At 38.3% G+C, this 25,408-nt stretch overlaps 1 protein-coding gene across 2 annotated transcripts in view; it reads left to right on the top strand.

Annotated features, from left to right (window-relative positions):
- The window catches only part of dhx9 (DEAH (Asp-Glu-Ala-His) box helicase 9), a 60,098-nt gene extending 34,913 nt beyond the window's left edge, over positions 1–25,185 (top strand). For both annotated transcript variants that reach the window (XM_051933193.1, XM_051933194.1), the window contains 11 exons: positions 95–189; positions 402–475; positions 1,214–1,366; positions 1,971–2,131; positions 2,214–2,325; positions 2,614–2,775; positions 5,305–5,432; positions 6,126–6,355; positions 6,455–6,570; positions 17,949–18,149; positions 24,538–25,185. In XM_051933193.1, the coding sequence (XP_051789153.1) occupies positions 95–189; positions 402–475; positions 1,214–1,366; positions 1,971–2,131; positions 2,214–2,325; positions 2,614–2,775; positions 5,305–5,432; positions 6,126–6,355; positions 6,455–6,570; positions 17,949–18,149; positions 24,538–24,952 (1,847 nt within the window). In that variant the 3' untranslated portion in view covers positions 24,953–25,185. The remainder of the gene's footprint in view (positions 1–94; positions 190–401; positions 476–1,213; positions 1,367–1,970; positions 2,132–2,213; positions 2,326–2,613; positions 2,776–5,304; positions 5,433–6,125; positions 6,356–6,454; positions 6,571–17,948; positions 18,150–24,537) is intronic.
- Positions 25,186–25,408: the final 223 nt, after the last annotated feature.

A 25,408-nucleotide genomic window follows, 5' to 3' on the forward strand; every position in this document is an offset into this window, starting at 1 on the left:
CAAATCTGCATAAGCCTAGAATTTTTTTTGAAATTGTCAATGACTTTCCCCATTTATTAAAAAAAAAAAAAAAAAAATGTCTCCATGTTTTTAGGTAGCAGTCGTTACAGAATATTACCTCTGCATTCACAAATTCCCAGAGAAGATCAGCGTAAGGTTTTTGATCCTGTTCCCTCTGATGTTACCAAGGTAAGAATTTTATATTAATATATCAGTAATTAAGATTTTGATTTTTTTTTTCTGCCTTGTGCTGTTTTCTACTTTTTGTCAGTTTGTTTTGAAGCTGGGCAGTAAATATCACCTTCATACTACCTTCAAACTTCACATAATTCTGTTTTTCAATTTATGTAAACGTGATATGTCAGGTTGATTTTTTGCTAATTACAAATGTTTTTTCACAGGTGATTTTGTCTACAAATATTGCAGAAACCAGTATCACCATAAATGATGTTGTGTATGTGATTGATTCATGCAAGTAAGTAGTTTGAATTCTGAAATGTACAAGTTGCAGTATGCTGACATATTTCAAAGAAAAAATTCTGGATGCAGTCTTTGTTGGGGTAAATGCAGAGTAAACATCAAGCAAAAGAGAAGTAATTTATTGTGTTGTCTGTAGTGCATGAAAAATAGTTACTGTATTTACTAGTTACAAACTTGCAGTTTACCAGTTCTGAATCTAGCTGATTCAAAGAGCTATAAGGAAAATAATACAAATAAGCAAAGTGGCAAGTAAACCTAACCGGACGCCACTAAAAAGTTATTACTGAGTAAAGGAGGTTTTCTCATTAGCAGTCACGGGACACAACAGAAGCAGCTGTTTAGTTACTTCATTCTTATTTTTTGGTCCCTCTCAAAATGTTCTTAAAAATACTCAAGTTGAAATATTATGAGTAAACTTCATAGATATAAACCTGTTGTGATGTGTGGATTTGTAAGAAATTACAATACATTTAGTTGGATAAACAATTGTATTATGTGCAGTAAGAATTTAATATATTTAAAAAATAAATTATTTTAGCTGTTAGAGCTACAGGCTTTTAAGAGATGTACTGTAAATGGCTGTCACTAGCTATAGTAAAATCATTCTAGAGAAAAAATGTGTGTTAAAATGTAAGTACAGTAACCTGGTGATTTGCAGACTTTTTTTTTTTTTAATATAATTTACAGTCTAAACAGACCATATTTAAGGGCATGTATTTTATTCTTGTTTTAGGCAAAAGGTTAAACTCTTTACATCCCACAACAATATGACAAACTATGCTACTGTCTGGGCATCAAAAACTAATTTAGAGCAGCGTAGAGGCAGAGCTGGTAGAGTTCGACCTGGGTTTTGCTTCCATCTGTGTAGTACAGCTCGGTTTGAGAGGTATGTATGAAAAAAATTTTGTAACTTAAGTTGCAGTCATTTAAAATGTCTGTTGTAAAGATTAACACACTGTTACCAGTAATAACAGGACTTTGTAATGGTTACTATTGAATTTTTTTTTTTTTATGGGAACTGTAGTTTTAATGATGAAAGCATTACTTTGTAATATTTTGTTTTTTTCGTAACTTCATTTCAGTTTTGAACATTTTCACTTCCTCTTTGTAATAATCGGCTTCAATAAGATCTGACACCTGTAGTGTTAAACATAAGGTTTTTTTTAGGTTTTTTTTTTTTTAGCAGTTATCTTTTTTTCAAATAAAAGCACTGCTCTTTGTCTCTGTCCTGCTTGTTTATTTATTCATTGCTTCATTCACACCAGTCTTGTTCATTCTTCCTTATTCCCACAGCATTGGTTTAAAACATTCTTTTAACAGTTCATTAGTATATATTGATGGTTTGATGGCCTACAATTTAAAATGTCTTATTGGTTTATATTAGAGTGCACTCTATTGTAGTTATAACACATTTTAGTATGCAGTGAATATCAAATATATAAGCCTCATTGATAACAGGTCTGTATGTAATTTTGTTTTCTATTTGGTAGGCTTGAAACACACATGACTCCAGAAATTTTCCGTACTCCACTCCATGAAGTTGCATTAAGTATTAAGCTGCTTAGACTAGGTGGAATTGGTCACTTTCTTTCAAAAGCAATTGAGCCACCACCTTTGGATGCAGTGATTGAAGCAGAACATACTTTAAGAGGTATGGTTTTCCTTATTTGAGAATCATTTATAGTAAGTAAATTTTTATGGACTGTGCCTTATCTAAATTTACGTAATTTCAGAGCTGGATGCCTTAGACCTCAATGATGAGCTTACTCCATTGGGCAGAATACTCGCAAAGCTCCCTATTGAACCACGACTGGGAAAAATGATGATAATGGGCTGTATTTTAAAGTGAGCATCTGCATTTTTTCTGGCTGGAAATATTCAGGATTATTAGAAAGCTTTACTAATGGAGATGATTAAGGTCTTATACTCTTTACTTACCAAAACCTGATGTCATTTTGAAATTTAAGAAAATCATCATTTTTTTTTTTTTTTGCTTTAATCTGGCATTGACATTGTGTTTCATGTCATTTTCAATTTTAATGGTTAATTTATTATTAATGTCTGTTTTGTCACTAATTCGCTACTTCAGAAGAGTTTCTTTAAGCAATAAATTTGTTTGTTTGTCTCTTTTAGTGTTGGTGATGCTGTTTGCACAATATCAGCTGCTACTTGTTTTCCTGAACCATTTATTAGTGAAGGAAAACGGCTGGGTTTTGTTCACAGAAATTTTTCAGGGTCTCGATTCTCTGATCATGTAGCTTTGCTATCTGTTTTTCAAGCCTGGGATGATGCTAGGTATGTGCAGTGTTTTGTACAATATTTTAAAATATATTTTGCAGAGTAAAGAATTTGATATGCAGCATGAGTAATTATAACTCCCCAACCCCCCCCCCCCGATTGCTTGACCCAGTTGCCATTAATTTTGTTTATTGTGAAAATTGATATTGGGTCTTTCAGATGAACCACAAATTGTTGTTTGATTATTCATAATAAAAATAAGTCTATTTGAATATAGGTAAATTTTGGGTGCAATGTATGTTTATGATGTGTGTGTGCTGGTTTTTTTTTTTTTTTTTTTTTTTTTAGCTGATTTTTTTTTCTCACAAAGCATCTGCAAAGTATAATGTGCTTATGACTTGTTCACAGTTGCTAAAAAAATGAACAAAGGATATGTAAATTATATAATAGTCAAGCTCCGGGCTCTGGGTCTGGTATGGGTCACTAATAGGCATACTTTAACTGCCGGTATAGAGTACCGTAGATACTCGCGTATAAGTCGAAAAGTTTATGCCTTAAAATTCATTCAAAAAAACAGGGTCGACTTATCTGTGGGGCAACACAATTGTCCATAGAAATTGGGTAATGACATTGTATACTCAACGCTTCATGGTGTTAAGTCACCGGTCATCTGCCGTTTCCCATGGTCTTTGAAATAATTATAAGCCAGCAATACTATTGCTAATTAGCTATTTTTTTTTCTAATTTCATTAAATAATTCTTTAAACTGTGAAATACTTGAATTTGAGCATTAGCTTTTGCTGGTTTTGGATAACAAACATACCATTAGCTGTCACGTGCAACCAGATTTGGAATCAAAAGAACCAAGGCAATGCACGCTATCAATGCGATGCAAGTGCAGCCCGCGATCAAAAAATTTCTCTGCCTACCTGTTTGTCTTGTCTGACAGTAGCTGAAAAGCAGCATCAGGAGAGAGCAGCCTGAAGTAGTCCAGCAGCGGGTGATCTGTCGTGTCCAACAGCAAGCCATGCTGTCTTGTGAGGTCCGGTAGGCAGTTTGGCTCCCACGGATCAATGTCTGGGTATTCCTCCCACGCGAACCTTGCCGTAGGTGCATCGGCTGCACGAATGCGTTCAGCTGGCAGCCGATCAGCTGGCGCGGCATCGGCTGGTGTTCGATCAGCTGATGCCGGCTTCTCACTCTCTTGCTCGATTCCTGATCACTGTCAATAAGATCCAATTCTGAAAAATCAGAGTCCGACTCAGCGATAATGTGCAAAACATCGTCTGCCGAGTGTTTTCTTTTCTGTACTCGCTTCGCTCCCTTGTGACATATCGACGCTATCTTGCCTTTGTTTACATTTCGCAACTCATGCATGCAAGGATTAGTTGCAGAGTCAACGAGTCTAGCATTTCTCCAAGAACAGAGGGAATGCCTGTAACGTGACTGAGTTTTGTCGCCATTAACAGCTGATTGTCGCCCTCTATCTCTGATAACTGTCAAGTTTTACCCTCGACTTATACGCGGGTCATAACAAATTTCGTAATTTTTGGCTTAAAAATACACTCGACTTATCTGCGAGATCGACTAATACGCGAGTATCTATGGTAGCACAAACTGATCTTCTTCAAGTCTGTTTCCACCCAGCTGGACTCTGTAAGGCAGTGTTTCTCAACCACTGGGTTGCACTGCTGATAGGTCACAGATTGCCGTTGTTGCTTCGCAAGTGGGTTGCCTAAGCCAGTGTTTCTCAATCACCAAGTCACAACCCGGGTTGCCATGATGGATCTAGGTGGGTCGGCTAAATGATCGTCAGTGCTATGCGATATGTTTTTGGATCTTTTATTGAATTTATTGAGGTGTTAATATAAAATTCTTACCTTGGTAATTAATTAAAAGTATATAACATTCCATATAAACAAGTCAAACTTTACAAAACTTAAATCATTTCTAAGTGAGCTTGTTTCACCAGGTGGAAACCCCGAGCATACTCATTTCATGGTAGAATAAAGGTTGAGAAATACTATAAGGCAGTGCAGGCCATTGTTCAAGAATTAGCCATATGGAGCAGAGCCAGTCAAAGTAAACCTTTAAGTGTCTTCCAAGAGTCAAAAAGCATGAGATCCTGTGAAATAATAATGAAAATTCATGCCATAGATTGATAAATGCATATTGGATATACTGAATGAGTTGTAACTAACGTGATTGCAGGATTTCATTTTAAATAGAGGTTAAGTGATGTCAACATGAAAACATGAAGATACCAAATATGTGCAATGCCACCAATTAAATTAGTTCTTATACAAGCATTTGGGACACAGATAAGAAGTGATTATAGTGCAAAAACATAGTTTCAGAGGTATATCTTTACACAGAAAACTGTAGATAACATGGAGTATGCTAATGTTGTTGAAAGTAGCACTTGAGAAACTTTCATACTTTTTTATACAATATTTTTCAGATATTATATGAATGAAAGCTGATTTGCAGTAGCCTTTACTCATCAAAATTTGTTAACATGAATATAAAGAATTAAGTGCAGCTAACAAAAATTATCAGATTACTAACTGTATTTTTATTCCTCAGAATGGCAGGTGAAGAGGCAGAAATTCGCTTCTGTGAGCACAAGAAGCTTAACATGGCAACTTTAAGAATGACATGGGAAGCTAAAGTTCAACTCAAGGATATCCTTGTTAACTCTGGATTTCCAGAAGGTACATAAGATAAGAAAACTGGTGAATAGTCCCTTTCATTTGGAAACTATTTAATAAAATTCATTGTCTAAAGTACTTATGCTTTGATATTAAATGGTAATAGGGAGCAGGGACAATCGTCTGGGAGCATTAGGTGCATGGGACATGACCCAATAGGTTTAATCACAGCTTATGGTCACCCTGACCTGCATGCCTTTGAAGTATGTGTGAACATTAGTAGAAAATGTGAAAATCTGACACAGAGTGAGCCCTGTCCAGGATTTGAGAGCATACACTCTAGAACTGGGAGGCATTAATACTAATCATTGAGCTGTTGTACTGAGCATAAATTTGGCTAAATGTAGCCAACTAAAATAGCATTCTCAGATAGCAATTAAGACAGTACAAATTTGTGAGGGCTCAAAGTAATCATTGAAAGTATATATATGAGCAGAGCTGACCCATATACACTTGAGTTAATTAGCACTGGTGAATTTATTGTGTATGCATTAATTTGAATTCCTTGATTTCTCCAAAATCTTTTTGGAGTTTCTTGGAAAAATAGCTGTTTATGCCTTTATTATTTTACTACTGTACTGTCAATACTGTACAGCTGTAGTTTACATTAATAACCCATTTTTATTGCTCAAGGGATTTCTGAAATTAGTCAGTTAATTTTTTCAATTGCAGTAAAATATTTATTTCCTCCAACAGAGTGCTTGCTGACACAGGTATTCAGTAACACTGGACCTGATAACAATCTAGATGTGGTAATTTCTCTCTTGGCATTTGGCTTTTATCCCAATGTGTGTTATCACAAAGAAAAAAGAAAAATTCTTACCACAGAAGGCCGTAATGCTCTAATTCACAAGTCCTCCGTTAACTGTCCCTTCAGCAGTCAAGATATGAAGTATCCTTCACCTTTTTTTGTATTTGGTGAAAAGGTTGGTTGAAATATAATATTTTCTTACTGAAGTAATTCCTTTTTCTTATTTTATGTTTTTCATATGCAAAATTAAAGTTCACCTTTTTCTTTTTTCTAGATTAGGACACGTGCAATATCTGCAAAAGGAATGACTTTAGTTAGTCCGCTTCAGCTTCTACTGTTTGCTTCAAAGAAAGTTGTTTCAGAAGGTGAAATCATCATCCTTGATGAATGGTATGAGTTTAGCTGCTTATATAATAAACTGATTTGTATGTGCCTTGTTTATGATAATAGCCCAAACAATGTTTATATAAAATCTTTTTGTATTAGATGTTTTTTCTCCTCTATTCGCCCTGTAGGCATTCTCAAGTGATTTCTGCATCTTCTCAAATTCATGGTTTTCTGAGCCCTCTGTAGCCATGATTTTATTGACAGGAAATTACATATTCAAATATGCTCTAGTAGCAATGAATGATTTATAACAGTTCAGTTGCTCTGTTTTATTTTTAAGGGTTATGCTCACATACATTCCTGGTTCAGTGACTGTTTGGCTATACATTTACTTTAAAAAGAATGCTTGCATGTCAGTGTGTTTACAAGCACACATGATCTGGTTAAGGCGAATAACCAGATTTAAGGCAGAAACCTGATTTCTTAATAATCCACGTTTACATACACAAGTCTGGAGTTCTTTGTCAAAACTCTCCAACGTAGTTAAACATACTCATTGGCCACTGTGAATAAGCACGATGTCTGATTTTCTTGTGTTTTTAGTAGGAGTGTGCGATATTTATTGTCTGCGATTAATATCTTAATTGTTGTTTTAATGATTTGAGAGCAGAAATAATTTATGATGTCACTCACTTTGCAAAAAACTATCAAAAACATATCTTGAGAGTCCACGCATTCACTGTCTCACATAAACAAACAGGATAGACTACTGTGCGTCTGCAAAGCGAGTGCATGGTTAGAGAAGGTCCCTTTTGCTGGTCGCGGGAAGGGCGGAGTGAGGTTTAGAGCTCAGAGGGATGTGCACATACATTGCGTGTTTAGGATTTCAGACCCACCCATGTAATGTTATCTGCGTTTGCGTAGTTAGATGTAGGTGGCTCAGAGTTTGTTGCCTCCTGTTTGCCACTACCAAAGCACTTCATTTTCCTCCCAAAATGATCAGGTCATAAAATGCTATGTCTCTCTGTTATAAAAGAAAATCCTGCGACAAGACATGATCTTGAAGAGAGACAGAGACACACTTCAGAGAGGCAAAGACACTTTCACTTCCCGCGACACTGTCAAGGCACGTCATACTGACATCCATTGGAAGCATGTTCCTGTGAGACGGTGACTTGTCAAACAAGATTATGGTCATGTAACCTCTCAGTTGTTGCCCCACACTACTTAGAACCATTTGCCCTACTTACAACCATTTTCAAACAAGATCACGGTCATCTAAAAAGCAAAGAAGAAAGAGCAGCTCTAAAACAATTGGGTTGAAGATGACACGACCACGACTAAGTGAAGAAGAAAGAGCAGCATGTTGAAAAAAGACCCAAAAGCGCTGGAAAGAAAAGAATGCTCAACAAAATGCAAAAAAGAACAATAATAATCTGACTAAGCAAAGAAGAAAGAGAAGCTCAAACAAAATTAATAAGGTAAACATCACACGTCCACGACTAAGCAAAGAAGAAAGAGCAACGCGTCGAAAAGAAACCCAAATGCACTGGAGAGAAAAGAATGCACAAGAAAGGGATAATTAGCCCGGATTACTCATTGAAATAACGGTAAACAGTAAACACTGATCGAATATATGGACATTGGTGAAATGTCAGAAGTATGTAGATATTATAAGGCTTTAAAGTTTAAATCAGAGACTTGTAGATCGGTGAATTTGTGTTGCCATCAGGGAAAAGTACTGCTACTTCCCAATGAAGAGGCGTTTGCGCGAGAATTAAGTTTTGTTGTTTGGTGAATGGGAAATCCACAGACAATACAGGCAAAATATATGCATCTACAATAATCTTTTCGCGTTAGCATCATTCAATGCACAAAACATTGATTTACACAATAATAGACCATACGCTATAAGAATATGTGGTCCCGCAACAATTAAAGCTACGACAAGTTTAATTAAAAAAAAAAAAAAAAACGACAATTTGGTTAGGTGTTTATTTATGATCACAGAGAAGCGCTGCAATATAGAACCGAAAGAGTTAAACGATCTGACATACTAGAAATTGTACAGCCAATAATGGATACAAATCGATACATCCAAAAGTATCACACTACACGACATTTATCTACAGAACACGGACAGACAAAGATATTGTCTTGGATTTCTATCTGAAGCTGAAACATCAGTGTCGCATTTATAATAAACCAACATGTGACGAATTGTCAGCGATAATAGTTTAGAAAAACGGAGATATCAAAGACCGTAGATATCCGTGTATATCCAAAGGCAAAGCACGATTCATCATTTCTGTCAAATACATCGCCACATTCAGATCCTTTACTCTTTCCTTTGCTTTTCCCGCATAGCGAAACAGCATGGTCGTACAATATGAAACAAACACATTCAGAAAAACGTATAACACCCACACAATATATCGGGTCCAAATTAGCGATATGTTCCCATGTATTTAACCTACTTCTATCATCTCGGCATCTATCGCAACATTACATTATTAACGCGTATCTAAAAGTCTCTTCTTTATTAAATCAAATCAAGCTACACTTAGAATGGAACATATGCAAGGGCTTATTGATCAAAATTCAAATATCAATAGTTCAGACAAATTCAAAATAGGTAAATCAGTAATATTACCTTCTTCATATCAAGGTAGACCAAGAGCATTGCAACAGTTGTATCATGATGCAATGGCAATGTCCCGAACTATTGGTCGGCCAGATTTCTTTATTACAATGACCAGAAATCCGCAGATTCTTGAGAACAATGCCACTGGCTACATCGGCTCTGGATATTCCTGCTTTTGTAAGTAGATTGTTTTATCAGAAAGTCTTATTTTTATTGAATGAACTCGAAACGGTGTTCAGGCAAATCAAAGCATGTATTTACACCATGTAATTTCAACAACGGGGTTTGCCTCACATGCATTTATTGGTTACTTTGCAAAATAAATTAACTGCTGATAATTTAGATCGGTTTGTCTGTGCTGAGATTCCAAACACAGTTACCTGTCCTGAATTATGGTACAAAGTCATTAAGCACATGTCTCATGGACTTCATTTAAAAGATTCAGTATGTTGGAACTCAAAAGAACAAAAGTGTTTTAAATAAATTTTTACGGAAATTTTAAAATAAGTGAACGTAATGCATATGTAACAATTCCCATGAAAACAAAATAAATTGTGTTTCCACTGGACCAAACCCGGGGGGCCCCCTAGTAAGCTACAAAGTATTAAGTTGTTAAACATTTTAGAATAAGTTTCTTTCTGCTGTCTTCTGTTTAACACTCAAGTGTTAACCTGATTCAAAGTCCACAAACTGTAATGAGGCAACGACATGTTAATAGTTGATTTAAAAAACACTTAAGTAATTATAACAGGATCAAAGCCATTACAAAAGCAGCTATGACAGAACTCATGGCTTTGGCGACAGAAACATTTACAGTAATCCCTCCTCTATCGCGGGGGTTGCGTTCCAGAGCCACCCGCGAAATAAGAAAATCCGCGAAGTAGAAACCATATGTTTATATTGTTATTTTTATATTGTCATGCTTGGGTCACAGATTTGCGCAGAAACACAGGAGGTTGTAGAGAGACAGGAACGTTATTCAAACACTGCAAACAAACATTTGTCTCTTTTTCAAAAGTTTAAACTGTGCTCCATGACAAGACAGAGATGACAGTTCCGTCTCACAATTAAAAGAATGCAAACATATCTTCCTCTTCAAAGGAGTGTGTGTCAGGAGCACAGGCTGTCACAGAGATAGAGAAAAGCAAACAAATCAATAGGGCTGCTTTTAACACTAGAATTACCAGAGCCTACGAAAAAACTCGTATATCCGGCCCACCTTAAATCGCTTCTTAAAACCTTTCTCACCTCTCCGCCAGCGTCTTCTGTCATCTAAATGTACTGATAAAGACAAGCTGCCAGCTTCTGGCTATTCCATCCCCCCAACGACTTAGAACGTAAATAGGCTTTTCCCAGCTCTTGCCTTGATTTATTTATCTGGGAGTGAAGTGGAGTTTTAGAGTAGAAATAATAAGATTGTTATTTGAAACACGCATTTCATATGTGTTGCATTTCTACAGTAATCTGTGTAAACACATTGTTAAAACAGAAACGTGTTATATATTCTAGTAGCAATTGACAAAATGTAGGCATAAACTATATAATGTATGAAGCCTGAAGTCCAAATATCAAAGAAACACTTTCACAAAAGGTACAAAAAAAAGCCACCGCCAAAAAAACCCGCCTTAGTGTGAGACATTGATATGAATTAACTATCACTGCTTCCGTGGCGTAACAGTATCAGTCGCTGACTGGGAATCAGAAGGTCATGAGTTCGATCCTGCACAACTCCCATTTGAGAAGTGTTCTTATTTTCACTATTTTAGAATAAAAAGATACATTTGATTTCAGTCTGTAACAGCTGGTGTAATTTATGATATTTGTAAAGGTTAGCTTTATTTTTTTAAAATTCACTTTTCATTGTCTCAGTCGCGTTCAGGATCCATCCCTACCGCCCCCCACCTGACACTGTGGTTTTTACATAAAGACGCTCTATAGTTCTGCAGTGTATCACGATACATACGACCGCGTGTTTTTTCCCCCAGTATTGCCAGTCCCCACGTGTTGCTGTATGCTGTTTCTTTTGTACGCCAGGACATGCAGAGGAAAGCATAGTAAAGAGCAGTAACTTCAGCGCTATATGCAATCATCAGACACTCCCCATCTGATGCTGTTTTCACATAAAGATGCGCTAAAGCTCTGCAGTGTACTTGTGACTGCATTGTCGTACCAATGCTTGCGAACTGAAGTGTCTGCATGCACTTTTCGTGGCATTATACGTGTATTTTTGAGCATGCCCATGTAGCTCAAACACAGGAACATATGTTGATGTAAAAGTATAACAAAACAAGTGCACTTTTATTCAAGACTATAACCGAAGAAAAAAGAAAGCAAGTTACAGTAGGCGGTTGATATGACAGCTTGCGTGGTGGAATGCTAAGAACTGCTGATTTCCATTCTGTGCTATATAACTTAACATTTGAATCTGATGATTGCATATAGCGCTGTCTTGTTTAGTGTGCGCAAGAACATGCAGGTGGCCAGTTGCTGAGTGCTACAACGCACATTTTAAAAAAAGAAAGAGACAAATATATGTGACGTTTTGAAGAAATCATTTTATGACGCGAATAGTACCAATCAGAAAACATCGCCGAAGTAATGCAATATTATTTGAAAACGAACAGCGTCAGGTTGGGTGTGAAGTTATACTGCCGCTGTTTGAGACCGATCAGAAGCTGAATAAGCTGAAAAAGCTCCTGTTCTGACTCTAAATAAAAAAGCATGAATTAATCAACAGAAATAACCGCGATTGACATTTTAAAGTTAACGATTTACAGTGCATACCAATTTATAAATTCAATGTCCGTTTGAGGAAAAAAAAAACACTTTCTTCAAAGCTGGGAATCGAACTCGCATCTCTGTGGCACAGTAAGGCAGTGGTGCTCCAAGTCAGCAAACCGTCCTTATAACTTATTTTTTTCAAGATCCATAACACACAGACAGACAGAGCACTGCGTAATACAGAGACAGACAGGCAGAGATATACAAACAAACAGGGAAGGCACATGTACTGAAAGAAAAAAAAATCAACATGTGTGTTGTTCCTGCAGCACTGAATGAGCTCACCTGCTCTAACGTCACCCCTCCCCCCCGATCTGACTCTCTAAGTAACAGCGCAAGTACAGACAGAAATCAAGTGCATGTGTGTACTGTATGATATTAACAAAAAGAGCAGCTTACTACTGAAAACGTCAAATATAGGAGTGAGTGGGGATCGAACCAGTACTCTTGATTACACTTGGTTTGCGTCTGTACTTGCGCTGTTACTTAGAGAGCCAGATCGGGGGAGGGGTGACGTTAGAGCCGGTGAGCTCATTCAGTGCTACAGAAACAACGCGCATGTTGATTTTTTTTTCTTTCAGTACATGTGCCTTCCCTGTTTGTTTGTATATCTCTGCCTGTCTGTCTCTGTATTACGCAGTGCTCTGTCTGTCTGTGTGTTATGGATCTTGAAAAAAATAAGTTATAAGGACAGTTCATGTTAATTGCAGTCTCAATTGTTAAAAAAATATTTTAAAAGGAGCATCCCACATGAAAATATAACGATCTCATTAACTGACAGTGCATACCAATTTACAAATTTTATGTCCGTTTGAGGTTAAAAACAAAAAAAAGAAGTAACAGTTTATCCCCAGCGGGGAATTGAACTCATGTTTGTGAGGCAGAGAAAAGCTACTCGGTCTGAGAAGCAAATCTTAGCACGCTACGCCACAGAAACTGTTATATGGTGTGTGAAGCTTTTGTGGAAGTGTTTATTTGATCTTAGGAACTCGGGCTTTACACATTCTACATTTTGTAACATTTATTACTAAAATATGAAAAAGTTTCTGTTTTAGCAATGTGTTTACACAGATTACTGTAGAAACGGAACACGCATGAAATGCATGTATTCCAAATAGCGATCTATTATTTCTATTCTAAAACTCCAGCAGTTCAGTCACTCCTAGGTAATCAAACAAGGCATGAGCTGGGAAAACTTAGTGAACGTTCTGCGACGGTGGGGGATGGAATAGCCGGCTGCTCGCTGCTCCTCTTAATCGGCACATTTAGAAGACAAAAGAGAGGTGAGAACGGTTTTAAGGTGGGCCGGATCTATGAGTTTTTTCGTAGACTCTGGTAATTCTAGTGTTAAGTATGCGAAGCACCGCGGCACAAAGCTGTTGAAGGCGGCAGCTCACACCCCCTTCGTCAGGAGCAGACAAAGAGAGAGACAGACAGAGTTTGTTTTTCAATCAAAAATCAATACGTGCCCTTCGAGCTTTTAAGTATGCGAAGCACCGGGCAGCATGTCGTTTCAGGAAGCAGCTGCACAAAAGATAGCAACGTGAAGATAATCTTTCAGCATTTTTAGACGAGCGTCCGTATCGTCTAGGTGTGCGAACAGCCCCCCTGCTCACACCCCCTACGTCAGGATCAGAGAAAGTCAGTGCAAGAGAGACAGAGAAAAGTAAGCTGGGTAGCTTCTCAGCCATCTGCCAATAGCATCCCTTGTATGAAATCAACTGGGCAAACCAACTGAGGAAGCATGTACCAGAAATTAAAAGACCCATTGTCCGCAGAAACCCGCGAAGCAGCGAAAAATCCGCGATATATATTTAAATATGTTTACATATAAAATCCGCGATGGAGTGAAGCCGCGAAAGGCGAAGCGCGATATAGCGAGGGATTACTGTACATCTCACTTTAGGAAACCCTAGCATTGGTGATGAAGGAGGAAAATATTTCAAAATACTTTGCACTTAAGAGAAGTCACACGATAGCTTATGTTCTTTTTACTATACAGAAGATTTTTTTTTCTCAACTTTCCAAAGATACTCTGTGCTGCTGCTGGATTGTTACAGCACGCGTATGCTTCAGTGAGAGAACATTAATAAGCAAGCACGTAGCCAGCACTTCAAGTGAGGCAGTTTTTTATTTCAGCTGCAGAGTATCTGATCTCCCTCGCTGTCACATTTCCAAACCAATCCAATGCCTCATGAAGGAGGTGCTCAAAGTAGGGGAGGTGATTTTGAACTTCATACAGCAGTGCTGCTCTTATTAACCTGAAGTTCATTCCGCTGTCCTCTGTTTAACACTTAGGTCTAAACCTGGTTCAAAGCCCACTAACTAATTAACAACACGTTTACAGTTCATTTAAACAAAAAACACTACAATAATGATGACAGGATCAAAGCTATTACAGCAGCAGCTACGACAGAACTTCCCAAACTGGGGAAACCTGTACATTCCTGCCTCAAGCAGTCCTCCTGAGAATGCTTTCGGCACTGGAGGAAATGGTGTAACATGTAACCATGCTGTTTTGAAGCGCCAGATACTGTGGACAGACTGTTATTTCTGTCATACAACTTGAAGTTTCCTCAGTAGAATTTTACAATGTTTTTATTTTTTTCTGATTATCTTTGTGCAATATTGGACAGAACTTGAAGTTAGTAATGTGCTTAGAAATGTTATTGGTTTGGATTTTTTTTTTTTTTTTAATTTTTGTGCAATATGTGACAGAACTTATTTTCAGATGCTATAATTTTTTTTGTGTGCAGTATTTGACAGAACAGGATTTTTACACTATTGTATGTTAGATTTTTGTTCTTGCATGTATGCTGCACAGTTCGTCTTACAGCAGAGCAGTTTGTTTATCCAGACTGTAATGCCTCATAGTTCAGTAATGATTAGTATTTTATTTTCCTTTGGATTGATACCTTGTTTACATTAAGGGTAAGTGTGTTTAAAATGCTCTCATTATAATAGTTTTGTTGGTCTTAGTGAAATTTTTTGTGTAAATCCTGTAGGCCATTTTTGAAATGGTTTGCTCATACTTGCATTGCTTGATCTTTCTAATACTTTGATTGGTGATTTTAATTTATTTTCCTTCAGTTTTAAGCAAATAAGACCTCTTTTCCTTAACTGTTGTTTCATTTAATCTCATTAGTAACTTCAATTACAACCTCAATTCCAAAACAGTAGGGACACTGTGTAAAATGTAAATAAAAACAGAATGCAATGATTTGTAAATCTCATAAACCCAGATTTTATTTGTAGTAGAACACAGAAAACATATTGAATGTTGAAAGTGAGACATTTTACTATTTCATGAAAAATATCTTATTTTGAATTTGATGGCAGCAACACGTCTCAAAAAAGTTTGGACAGTGCCACATTTATCACTGTATAGCATCCCCTCTTCTTTTAACAACAATCAGTAAATTTCCGGGAACTGAGTAGACTGGTTGCTGGACTTTTGGGAGAAGAATGTTGTCCCATTCTTGTCTGATATAGGATTCTAGCAGCTCAACAGCCTTGGGTCTTCTTTGTTGTATTTTTCATTTTGTGATGCGCCAAATGTTTTCAACTGGTGAAAGGTCTGGAGTGCTTGCAGGCCAGTTCAGCATCTGGGCTGTTCTACTACGAAGCTATGTTGTTGTAATAGTTGCAATAGCATTGTTGTGCTGAAATATGCAAGGCCTTCCCTGAAAAAGACATCATCTGAATGGGAGCATCTGTTGCTCTAAAACCTGTATAAATCTTTCACATTGATGGGTTCTTTCCAGATGTGCTAGCTGACAATTCCATAGGCACTGATGCACCCCATACCTTTAGAGATGCAGGCTTTTGAACTGAATACTGATAACAAGCTAAATAACTCTTCTCCACTTTAATCTGGAGGATGCAGTTTCCATGTTTTCCAAAATATTTTTTAATTTCAATTCATCTGACCACAGAACAGTTTTTCACTTTGCCTCAGTCCATTTTAAATGAGCTTTGACCCAGTGAAGACGGTGGCATTTCATGATCATGTTCACATGTAGCTTCTTCTTTGCATGATAAAGAGCTTTAACCTGCATTTGTAGATGGCACGGCGAACTGTGTTCACAGACGTTGATTTCTGGAAGTGTTCCTGAGACTATGCAGTGATTTCCATGACAAAATCAGGCCTGTTTTTAATGCATTGCCGCTTGAGGGCCTGAAGATCACGAGCATCCCATATTGATTTTCGGCCTCATCTCCTGCGCACAGGGATTTCTCCTGATTCTCTGAATCTTTTCATGATGTTATGTACTGTGGATGATGAGATATTCAAAGTCTTTGTAATTTTACGTTGAGGAACATTATTCTGAGAGTGTTCCACAATATGTAGGCACAATATTTTGCAGATTGGTGAACCTCTGCCCATCTTTATTTCTGAGAAACACTGCCTCGCTAAGATGCTCTTTTTATACCCAGTCATCTTACTGACCTATTGCCAATTAACCTAATTAGTTGCAAAATGTTCCTCCAGTTGTTCTTTTTTAGTACCACTTACTTTTCCAGCCTTTTGTTCCCCTGTCCCAAATTTTTTGAGACATGTTGCTGCCATCAAATTAAAATGAGCTCCTATTTTTCATGAAAGAGTAAAGTATCTCACTTTCAACATCTGATATGTTTTCTATGTTCTATTGTGAATAAAATATGGGTTTATGAGATTTGCAAATCATTGAATTCTGTTTACATTTTACACAGCATCCCAACTTTTTTGGAATTTGGGTTGTAATATCTTAATAACACAACCAAGCTAGATCAATAAGACTCTTACAAACATGTTTAGAGGATGCAAAATATTGTATAATTTTGGCAAAGTCCCAGAAAATATCAAGATATCATTTTTTGCCAATATTGCACACCTCTCTAGTTTTTAGTCATATTAATGCTTTATAGGTTTCTGTTAACAGGTTGCACACAGCAGACTGTTTTCAGCTTGGCTGTGTGTTTGAGCCCTGCTTTACACCAAGTGCTGCTGAAATAACAACACGTATTTTTACTTCGATAAGTATTGCTTTAGGTTGCTTGATAGTTTAAAACATAATCAGACTACTTAACACACGTTACTTTTAACACTAGAATTACTAAAGCCTACGAAAAAACTCGTAGATCCGTCCCACCTTAAATCCTTTCTCACTTCTCCATCAGCGTCTTTTGTCCTATAAATGTGTTGATAAGCAGCAAGCAGCCTACTATCACATCCCGCCACCGTAATGTGTTGCCCTACTACTCTCAAGGTTATGTTGCTGAGTTTAGCACTGTATTTTCAGTTCATCAACACCAATTTATTGTTTTCTGAAATATTTAAACAGATTGTTTCAGCCAGGAGAAGAATGTGATCTGCCAAACATTTCCCTCTGGAAATGTATTTTGTGAAATTTTACTCATAGCTGCTAAAAATGTGTGTGAAGCAAACATCTTCATAGGCTGGCAGGGTGCAGTGGACATCCACAGGTTACAAAATCCTTAAGTTAACTGGTTAAGGGTTTACATGGCCACAGAATCGGATCTTTCACTGAGACAGCTACCTCTGTTAATCTGGTTTCTCAGAGGCCAATAACTAGATTTCCCAGATCGGAATATGGGTTTACAAGGCATTTTAGAAGTCAGGTTTCTGTGAATAATCGGTATGTTAATATACAGACTCCACTGTGAGGCCAGCAATATTTTTGAAGGGGTTACAGCGTACAGTAGTCAAAGGTAAAATGATTTGTTGTGTTAGGTATTCACTTAGACAGTTGCACCTAGTCCCCCCCAGAGGCTTCATCTGTCAAATTCTAACTAAGGTTAGCGAAAGAAAACATGGGTATGTTTTTACAAATTTTAATTAATTGAAATTGTAATACCCTTGTTGGTTTTATAGTTTTAGTAAGCTACCTAGTACTATATCTTGAACATATGGATTTTCGTTTTTTGCCATTTTGTTTTACAAGTGAATAATTCTAAGTTAGCTGTTTCTAATTATTTTAAAATAAGTTTCTTAAACTGAATGTTTTTGTTGCAGGATCAAGCTTAAAATGTCACACAGTGTTGCAGCTTATATTACCGCTTCAAGAGCTGGCATAGAAGCACTTGTTGTTGAAGTATCTAAAGATCCAGAGTACATAAGACAAATGGACACAGTGAATGAACGCTTGCTGAATGTTGTGCGTTTTATTTCAAGACCATCAGCAGCTGGTATCAACTTAATGGTGAACAATGCAAGGTAAGTAATTAATTATTTAAAGTATATGGAGATTAAGCAAAATTTTTTTGTGTTTCATGCACTGCTTAGTCATCCAGTTAATATTAGCCACTTTTCATTCTTAATTTGCTGTCAAGTTTAAGGGTTTATAATATCAAGACAGTGGAATTTCATTATGATACTGTGAGTAAAATTATACAATATCCACTTGTCTGCCCATGATTGTGACTAAATCTTACTTTCAAAAGATTTCTTAAGGTTTTGTCAGATAAGATGATTTTTCCACCAATTTTAACTTCTAGCCTTCATTTACTCAAGAGTCTGAGGCATTTGGTGGTGCTCTCTCATGAGTCAAACACCTAATGACATGCCTTGCAACTCACTCCATACAGGGGTGTGGAAATCAAATTTTTTTCTACTTGTCCACGGACAAGTAAACTTAGAAAATCCACTTGTCCGCCAGTTAAATTCACTTGTCCATAAACAAATATCCATCCATCTTCTTCCGCTTATCCGAGGTCGGGTTGCGGGGGCAGCAGCTTGAGCAGAGATGCCCAGACTTCCCTCTCTCCGGCCACTTCTTCTAGCTCTTCCAGGAGAATCCCAAGGCGTTCCCAGGCCAGCCGGGAGACATAGTCCCTCCAGCGTGTCCTGGGTCTTCCCCGGGGCCTCCTCCCGGTTGGACGTGCCCGGAACACCTCACCAGGGAGGCGTCCAGGAGGCATCCTGATTAGATGCCCGAGCTACCTCATCTGACTCCTCTCGATGCGGAGGAGCAGCGGCTCTACTTTGAGCCCCTCCCGGATGACTGAGCTTCTCACCCTATCTTTAAGGGAGAACCCAGACACCCTGTGGAGGAAACTCATTTCAGCTGCTTGTATTCGCGATCTCGTTCTTTCGGTCACTACCCATAGCTCATGACCATAGGTGAGGGTAGGAACATAGATTGACTGGTAAATTGAGAGTTTTGCCTTACGGCTCAGCTCCTTTTTCACCACGACAGACCGATGCAGAGCCCGCATCACTGCGGACGCCGCACCGATCCGCCTGTCGATCTCACGCCCCATTCTTCCCTCACTCGTGAACAAGACCCCGAGATACTTGAACTTCTCCACTTGAGGCAGGATCTCGCTCCCAACCCTGAGAGGGCACTCCACCCTTTTCCGGCTGAGGACCATGGTCTCGGATTTGGTTTTGGTGATTCCCATCCCAGCCGCTTCACACTCGGCTGCGAACCGATCCAGAGAGAGCTGAAGATCACGGCCTGATGAAGCAAACAGGACAACATCATCTGCAAAAAGCAGTGATCCAATCCTGAGTCCACCAAACCGAACACCCTGGCTGCGCCTAGAAATTCTGTCCATAAAAGTTATGAACAGAATCGGTGACAAAACAACTTTCGGACGGCTTCGAGGAGATTCTGGTCCACCGTCCGGCGTCTCAGGAGGGGGAAGCAGTGCAGTGTCAACACTGTGTATGGTGGGGATGGTGTGCAGCTGACCTCGACTCGGGACGTTGTGGGTCGATGGGGGGAGTACTTCGAAGACCTCCTCAATCCCACTAACATGCCTTCCAATGAGGAAGCAGAGCCTGGGGACTCGGAGGTGGGCTCCCCCATCTCTGGGACTGAGGTCACCGAGGTGGTCAAAAAACTCCTTGGTGGCAGGGCCCCGGGGGTGGATGAAATACGCCCGGAGTTCCTCAAGGCTCTGGATGTTGTAGGGCTGTCTTGGTTGACACGTCTCTGCAACATCGCATGGACATCAGGGACAGTGCCTCTGGATTGGCAGACTGGGGTGGTGGTCCCCCTCTTTAAAAAGGGGGACCGGAGGGTGTGTTCCAACTACAGAGGGATCACACTCCTCAGCCTCCCTGGAAAAGTCTATTCGGTGGTCCTGGAGAGGAGGATCCGTCGGATAGTTGAACCTCGGATTCAGGAGGAACAGTGTGGTTTTCGTCCTGGTCGCCGAACAGTGGACCAGCTCTACACCCTTAGCAGAGTCCTGGAGGGTGCATGGGAGTTCGCCCAACCAGTCTACATGTGTTTTGTGGACTTGGAAAAGGCGTTCGACCGTGTCCCTTGGGGAATCCTGTGGGGGGTGCTCCGGGAGTATGGGGTACCAGACCCCCTGATAAGGGCTGTTCGGTCCCTGTACAACCAGTGTCAGAGCTTGGTCCGCATTGCCGGCAGTAAGTCGAACCCGTTTTCAGTGAGAGTTGGACTCCGCCAGGGCTAAACAAATAACAAAAGTGAAAAATAGTTTATTTTTTCTGATCTCTTTTATTGATACCAAAACTGCCTTCCATTTTAAAACTGAAAAAAGTTCTTTCAGGGAGTTCTTTCATTTTGCCACCTTGCTCCAGAACATTTTATAAAAGATTCCCTTATCATTTTAACTCACTAATAAACAATGCCTTCATTATAGCTACACTAGTTCTGTTTCACATACTACAGTTACAGTGAAGATTTTTATAGATATTTCATAACCTTTGGAAACCGTTAGAATGTTTTCTTCTTTATTTTTAATAAACTGACAGTGTGAAACCAACTTGTTTTATATGAATTATTCGCTAATCAAAAACGATCTATTGACAGCTCATCAAAATTGATGTTGTCACACAGTAAATTTCTTAACTCCTCAATATATCACAACCTACACGAAATCGCAAATTTTAGGGAAGATTAACTGCCTAACAAGCTTTATGTGGTGAAAACAATTGTATTGTAAGTAAAATGACAACATTTTTATGTAGACACAATGAATTTTATCAATCTTCTTCTATAATACGCTACCGTGGCTGTTTGTCTGTCCAGGATTTTAAATCACCTGTAGCTCGCAAACCACTTCACCTTTTGACTTGAAATTTGGTACACATACAGTATACTACGTGACGTCTACTATCCGCTTTCGGGGTGATGATTTGTATTACTATTTATTTTTATTTTATTTTATTGTTGAATCAACTCTCGGCAGTGCGCTGCAGGGTGGCGCATGCGTATGGGAGCTGTTCTCATTCCCCCCCCACCTTCGCTAATCATTCTTGAGGCAGATTGAAGACTTAAGTGCCAGTTTAAGTGAAAAATTAAAGAAAACGTACTAAGTAATTGCAACACAAAAACTAACTTAATCAGTTTTAACGCGAAAAGATGCCGACAAAAGAAGAGAAGCAGCGGGCCACTAGGGTGGAGAAAAGAAGAGCTGCTCAGGAAGCAACAAGCACATCAACCTCTGAGCAAATGTATGCTAAACGTACAGAGAAAGAGGATGAAAACTATGAATGCTCAAGTCAAGTATATTTATTCACTGCATGTTATCGTGCAGTACGCCGTTACTGGTAATATATAAAAGTGATTGTAATGAAAAATGTCGGCATGAAAAAAATGGCAGCATCTCCAAGCGTGTAAGTATTAGGGTAAAATACTTATGTAAGACCGTAAGAGTGCTTCCCCTTTGAAAAATCAGCTGTCATTTTGTAAACAATATTGAAGACCAATTTGAGACATGAAGAACATGCCTAAGTAGACTGTTTCCACACAAAGTACGTACCCAAATGTTTAAAATGTGAAAGTGGTTGTAAAATGTGCCCTGCACAGCACATATATTTTTTCTCCAGAAAATTGCACTTGTCCACGGACAACTGAAACAGAAAAACACGCTTGTCCGACGGTCAATTCACCCATGTCGGATGAGTCGGGCGTTGGATTTCCACACCCCTGCCATATAATCTGAGACTCGCTCCATCAAAATCAAACCAGTTTTATTCTTGTCTTTAGTTGTAGGGTGGGCTCTCATTTAGAAAAAAAAAATGCTATTTGTGCAAGTATTCAGTCCCTGCGCTTTACATAGGTGAAGAACAGTTGCCTAATCATTGAATTATTAAAATGACTACAATTTATAAATAAACCATCCATCTAGTATGTAAATATTCTGACAGTGTATGTGAAGGACTGTGAAAATGAGGATTAAACTATACAAAGCATTTATTAGGAAAAGAGTATTAAACATTTACTTGTACACTCAAAGCCAGGATAAAGTGAGTAACCTGGTTTCTTAAAAAACCTCCGTTGATATACACTTATAGAGTCCTCCTTTGGCAAAATGCTCTAATATTATAAATATAAGTAAAAAAAAAAAAACAAACATCAACAGCTGCTGTGAATCCTAAAACAAGCATGAAGTCTGTCTCACGAACATTGTGGGGAACATTACTTTTGAAAGTAACTTAGTTCTTGTCTCGTTACTTACAAAAAACAGTAAATACAGTCATGCACAGATTTACGGCCGACCCAGTTGAGGCAATTCCTACTTAGTTGAGGGCCATTGGAAAACAGTAGTTATTCCACAAATTGTTAAACCCAGCTGTAGTAATAAATCTTCTGTTGTTCTTCTTGTTATGATGTCTGCGATTCAGTGATTGAAAAACACTTCTTTACATGGACTCTGAGACATGAAGATTGGATTGTGCTGCTCTGGATTTGCACTTAAATTATGCATATCGATGACCCACACCAGACCCACGGAGTATCGTACACTTTGCAACCAACATATGGCCAAATGGCCTGTCCCAAACAGAGCCAAAGTCGGCACATGACTGTATGTTGTTTAGTTACTTATCACAGAATGTGTTACAAACATTGCATATTTTATTTTACTCCGCCTGAGCCACTGATGAATCACAGTGTGAACATGGTGTCACTTGATTTGCACTGTTTTAACATATTTCGTTTTAGCAAACAGCTGGATTAAAACTCAACTGATACTTCGTTAATAGGTTTCTATTGCCAGATTTGCATTATACCCTTTGCTGCTGGGATAATAATAAAGCAGGTATATTTACTTTAAGTATTGCGTTAGATGACTCATTACTTAAAAAAGTAATTGGACTACATAAGGCACGTTGCCTATAATGCAGTACCCCCAACACTGCTCTCAAGATTATACTGCTGAGCTTAGCATTATATAGACATGCGCAGACTATGAAATCCTTAAGTGTAACCCAGTTAAGTGTTTACATGACCACATAACTGAGTTACTTGCAAAGAAATGTGTGTTAACCTGGTTTCTAAGATGACTGATATTTCAGTTTCTCTAATCTGAATAAGAGTATACATGGCATTTGTGAAACCAGGTTTTTGTGAATAACCAGGTTATTAAAACACATGTAGACTCACTGAATGTGTGTCTGGGTATCCCTGTCCACTGTTAGTTCAGTAATCAGGGACTAGAAACTATATCAGACTCCAACAATACTGCCTAGAAAAGGCTTGTGGGAGAAACTGGACATGTGGTTAAAATAGAAGCAGGAAGAATGGATGCTAAAAAGTGAAATACATACTGCAAGATAACCTTTTCAGTCTTCCAAAAAATTAAAAAACTGAAACGGGTCAGAAATCCTCATTGTCCAAAGAAAATCATCTCAGATAGAAGGCCAAAAGCAAGCTTGAAGTGGCTCAGCGTCAAAAGGATGGATAATGCTCTATAATAACTTAGTCATATCTCTAACAGTGAAAATTCTAGTGCACAATGGTCATCTGACTAACCTGAACAACTTGGAACAAATCTGGCTGGAAGAATGGGTACACATTACTGCCAAGTAGTGTACCGAGCTGGTAGCTACTGTAAAAGACTGGTATTGCTGCAAAATGAGGCTCTATAAGAATTGAAGTATGGGGATTGAACACTGTAATTATGCAAATGTCACATTTCCTATTCAAGGTTTTTGCCCCTAGCGTAAATCATTGTCACATTATGGAAAATTTTGAATCTTTGGGCTTTCCAATAAAAATTATGGAAAAAAATATTTCAATATAGGGTTTTTTCCAGCAAAATTCAGGAATGTATCAAGGCTGTGAATACTCTTACAAGGCACTGTATTATGGAATACATTGTTTTAAAAACTTTTATTTCAGATTATAGAGGTGACCGTGCAAGAGTATCTGTAGATTACTTGTGGCATAACAGGTTTTATGCCTTCAAATTGGGTAGAGTTGCCACGCTGATTCACTGGCCAAGATAAGGTTTTTGCGACTGTCACTCTGTTCAGTTCTCAGCTATGAAAGGTTGGTCATTAATAAAACCAAAGTATTGAAAGGGCAGGAAGTTCATTTTTTGCTTCCTTGAACTGGATATTGGTTAACTTCTCACCAGGGCTTCTCACAGTTAATTCTTGTTTATTGTACTTGCATTTTGGTGTAACATGTACTGTATTAAAGCAGTGCCATAAATTTGAAGTGTGAAAAACATGGCCATAATAAGTGGTGGTAACTGTTCAGTATTTTTTTTTTAATTTCAGCAAGCTAACTCTAATATCTCTTAGGAATTGGTTACACAGTGGCAGTTGTGTACAAATGAATATATTAAGTATCAATATCTATCTGATATGATAACTAACTTTCCTTTTCCTTTAGGTTTGGTGATGGTCCTCGCCCTCCTAAAATGCCAAGATTTGATGGAAATGGTGGTTACAGAGGGCGAGGAGGATACCAGGGCAGTGGTGGATACAGAGGAGGAGGTGGATATGGTGGAGGCGGTGGCTATGGTGGAAGAGGAGGTTATGGTGGGGGTGGTTATGGTGGAGGAGGGGGAAGAGGCAGTTATGGAGGAGGGGGAAGTGGTTATGGTGGTGGAAGGGGAAGCTATGGTGGAGGTGGGTACAATAGAGGAGGAGGAGAGGGAGGTGGATATAGAGGAGGTGGTGGAGGAGAGCGGGGTAGCTACAGGGGAGGTGGTGGAGGAGAGGGTGGTAGCTACAGAGGAGGAGGAGGAGCAGGAGGAGGAGGAGGATTTCGAGGTGGTTACGGAAGTAGAGGTGGGGGTTACTGAATGACCCAAAGAATATCCAGAAAATGTGCATTCCTTCCTGAATATAGTTTTAACAATAAATTGATTAGTCAATTTCTGTATTCTCATATTAAATGTCTGGGATGCAGCTTTTTGTCCGTGCTATATATGTATGCATCCTTTTAAATTTATTTTATTTTCTTTTAAGTGTAATACACAATGAATATAAGTTGTTTGTAAATGTTTGAGCAGAATAATAAAATATACCAAAAAAACCTCTTAACTATTTCTAGTCCTTATTTATGTGTGCTGGATAGCCTATAAGCTTTTACATTTAATCAATTTTTGGTTCATACTGTATATGATGCTTTTCAAAACTCAGCATTCCTTAAAATAACTCTTAATGAAAATGACTCCAGCTGCTCATAGTTGAATCTGAATATGCAGTAAAGATTATTACATTTAAAAACTGCCTTAATTTTCTTTATGTGCAATTAA

This window comes from Erpetoichthys calabaricus, chromosome 10 (assembly GCF_900747795.2).
Source record: "Erpetoichthys calabaricus chromosome 10, fErpCal1.3, whole genome shotgun sequence".
In the NCBI taxonomy this organism is placed as follows: Eukaryota; Metazoa; Chordata; class Cladistia; order Polypteriformes; family Polypteridae; genus Erpetoichthys; species Erpetoichthys calabaricus.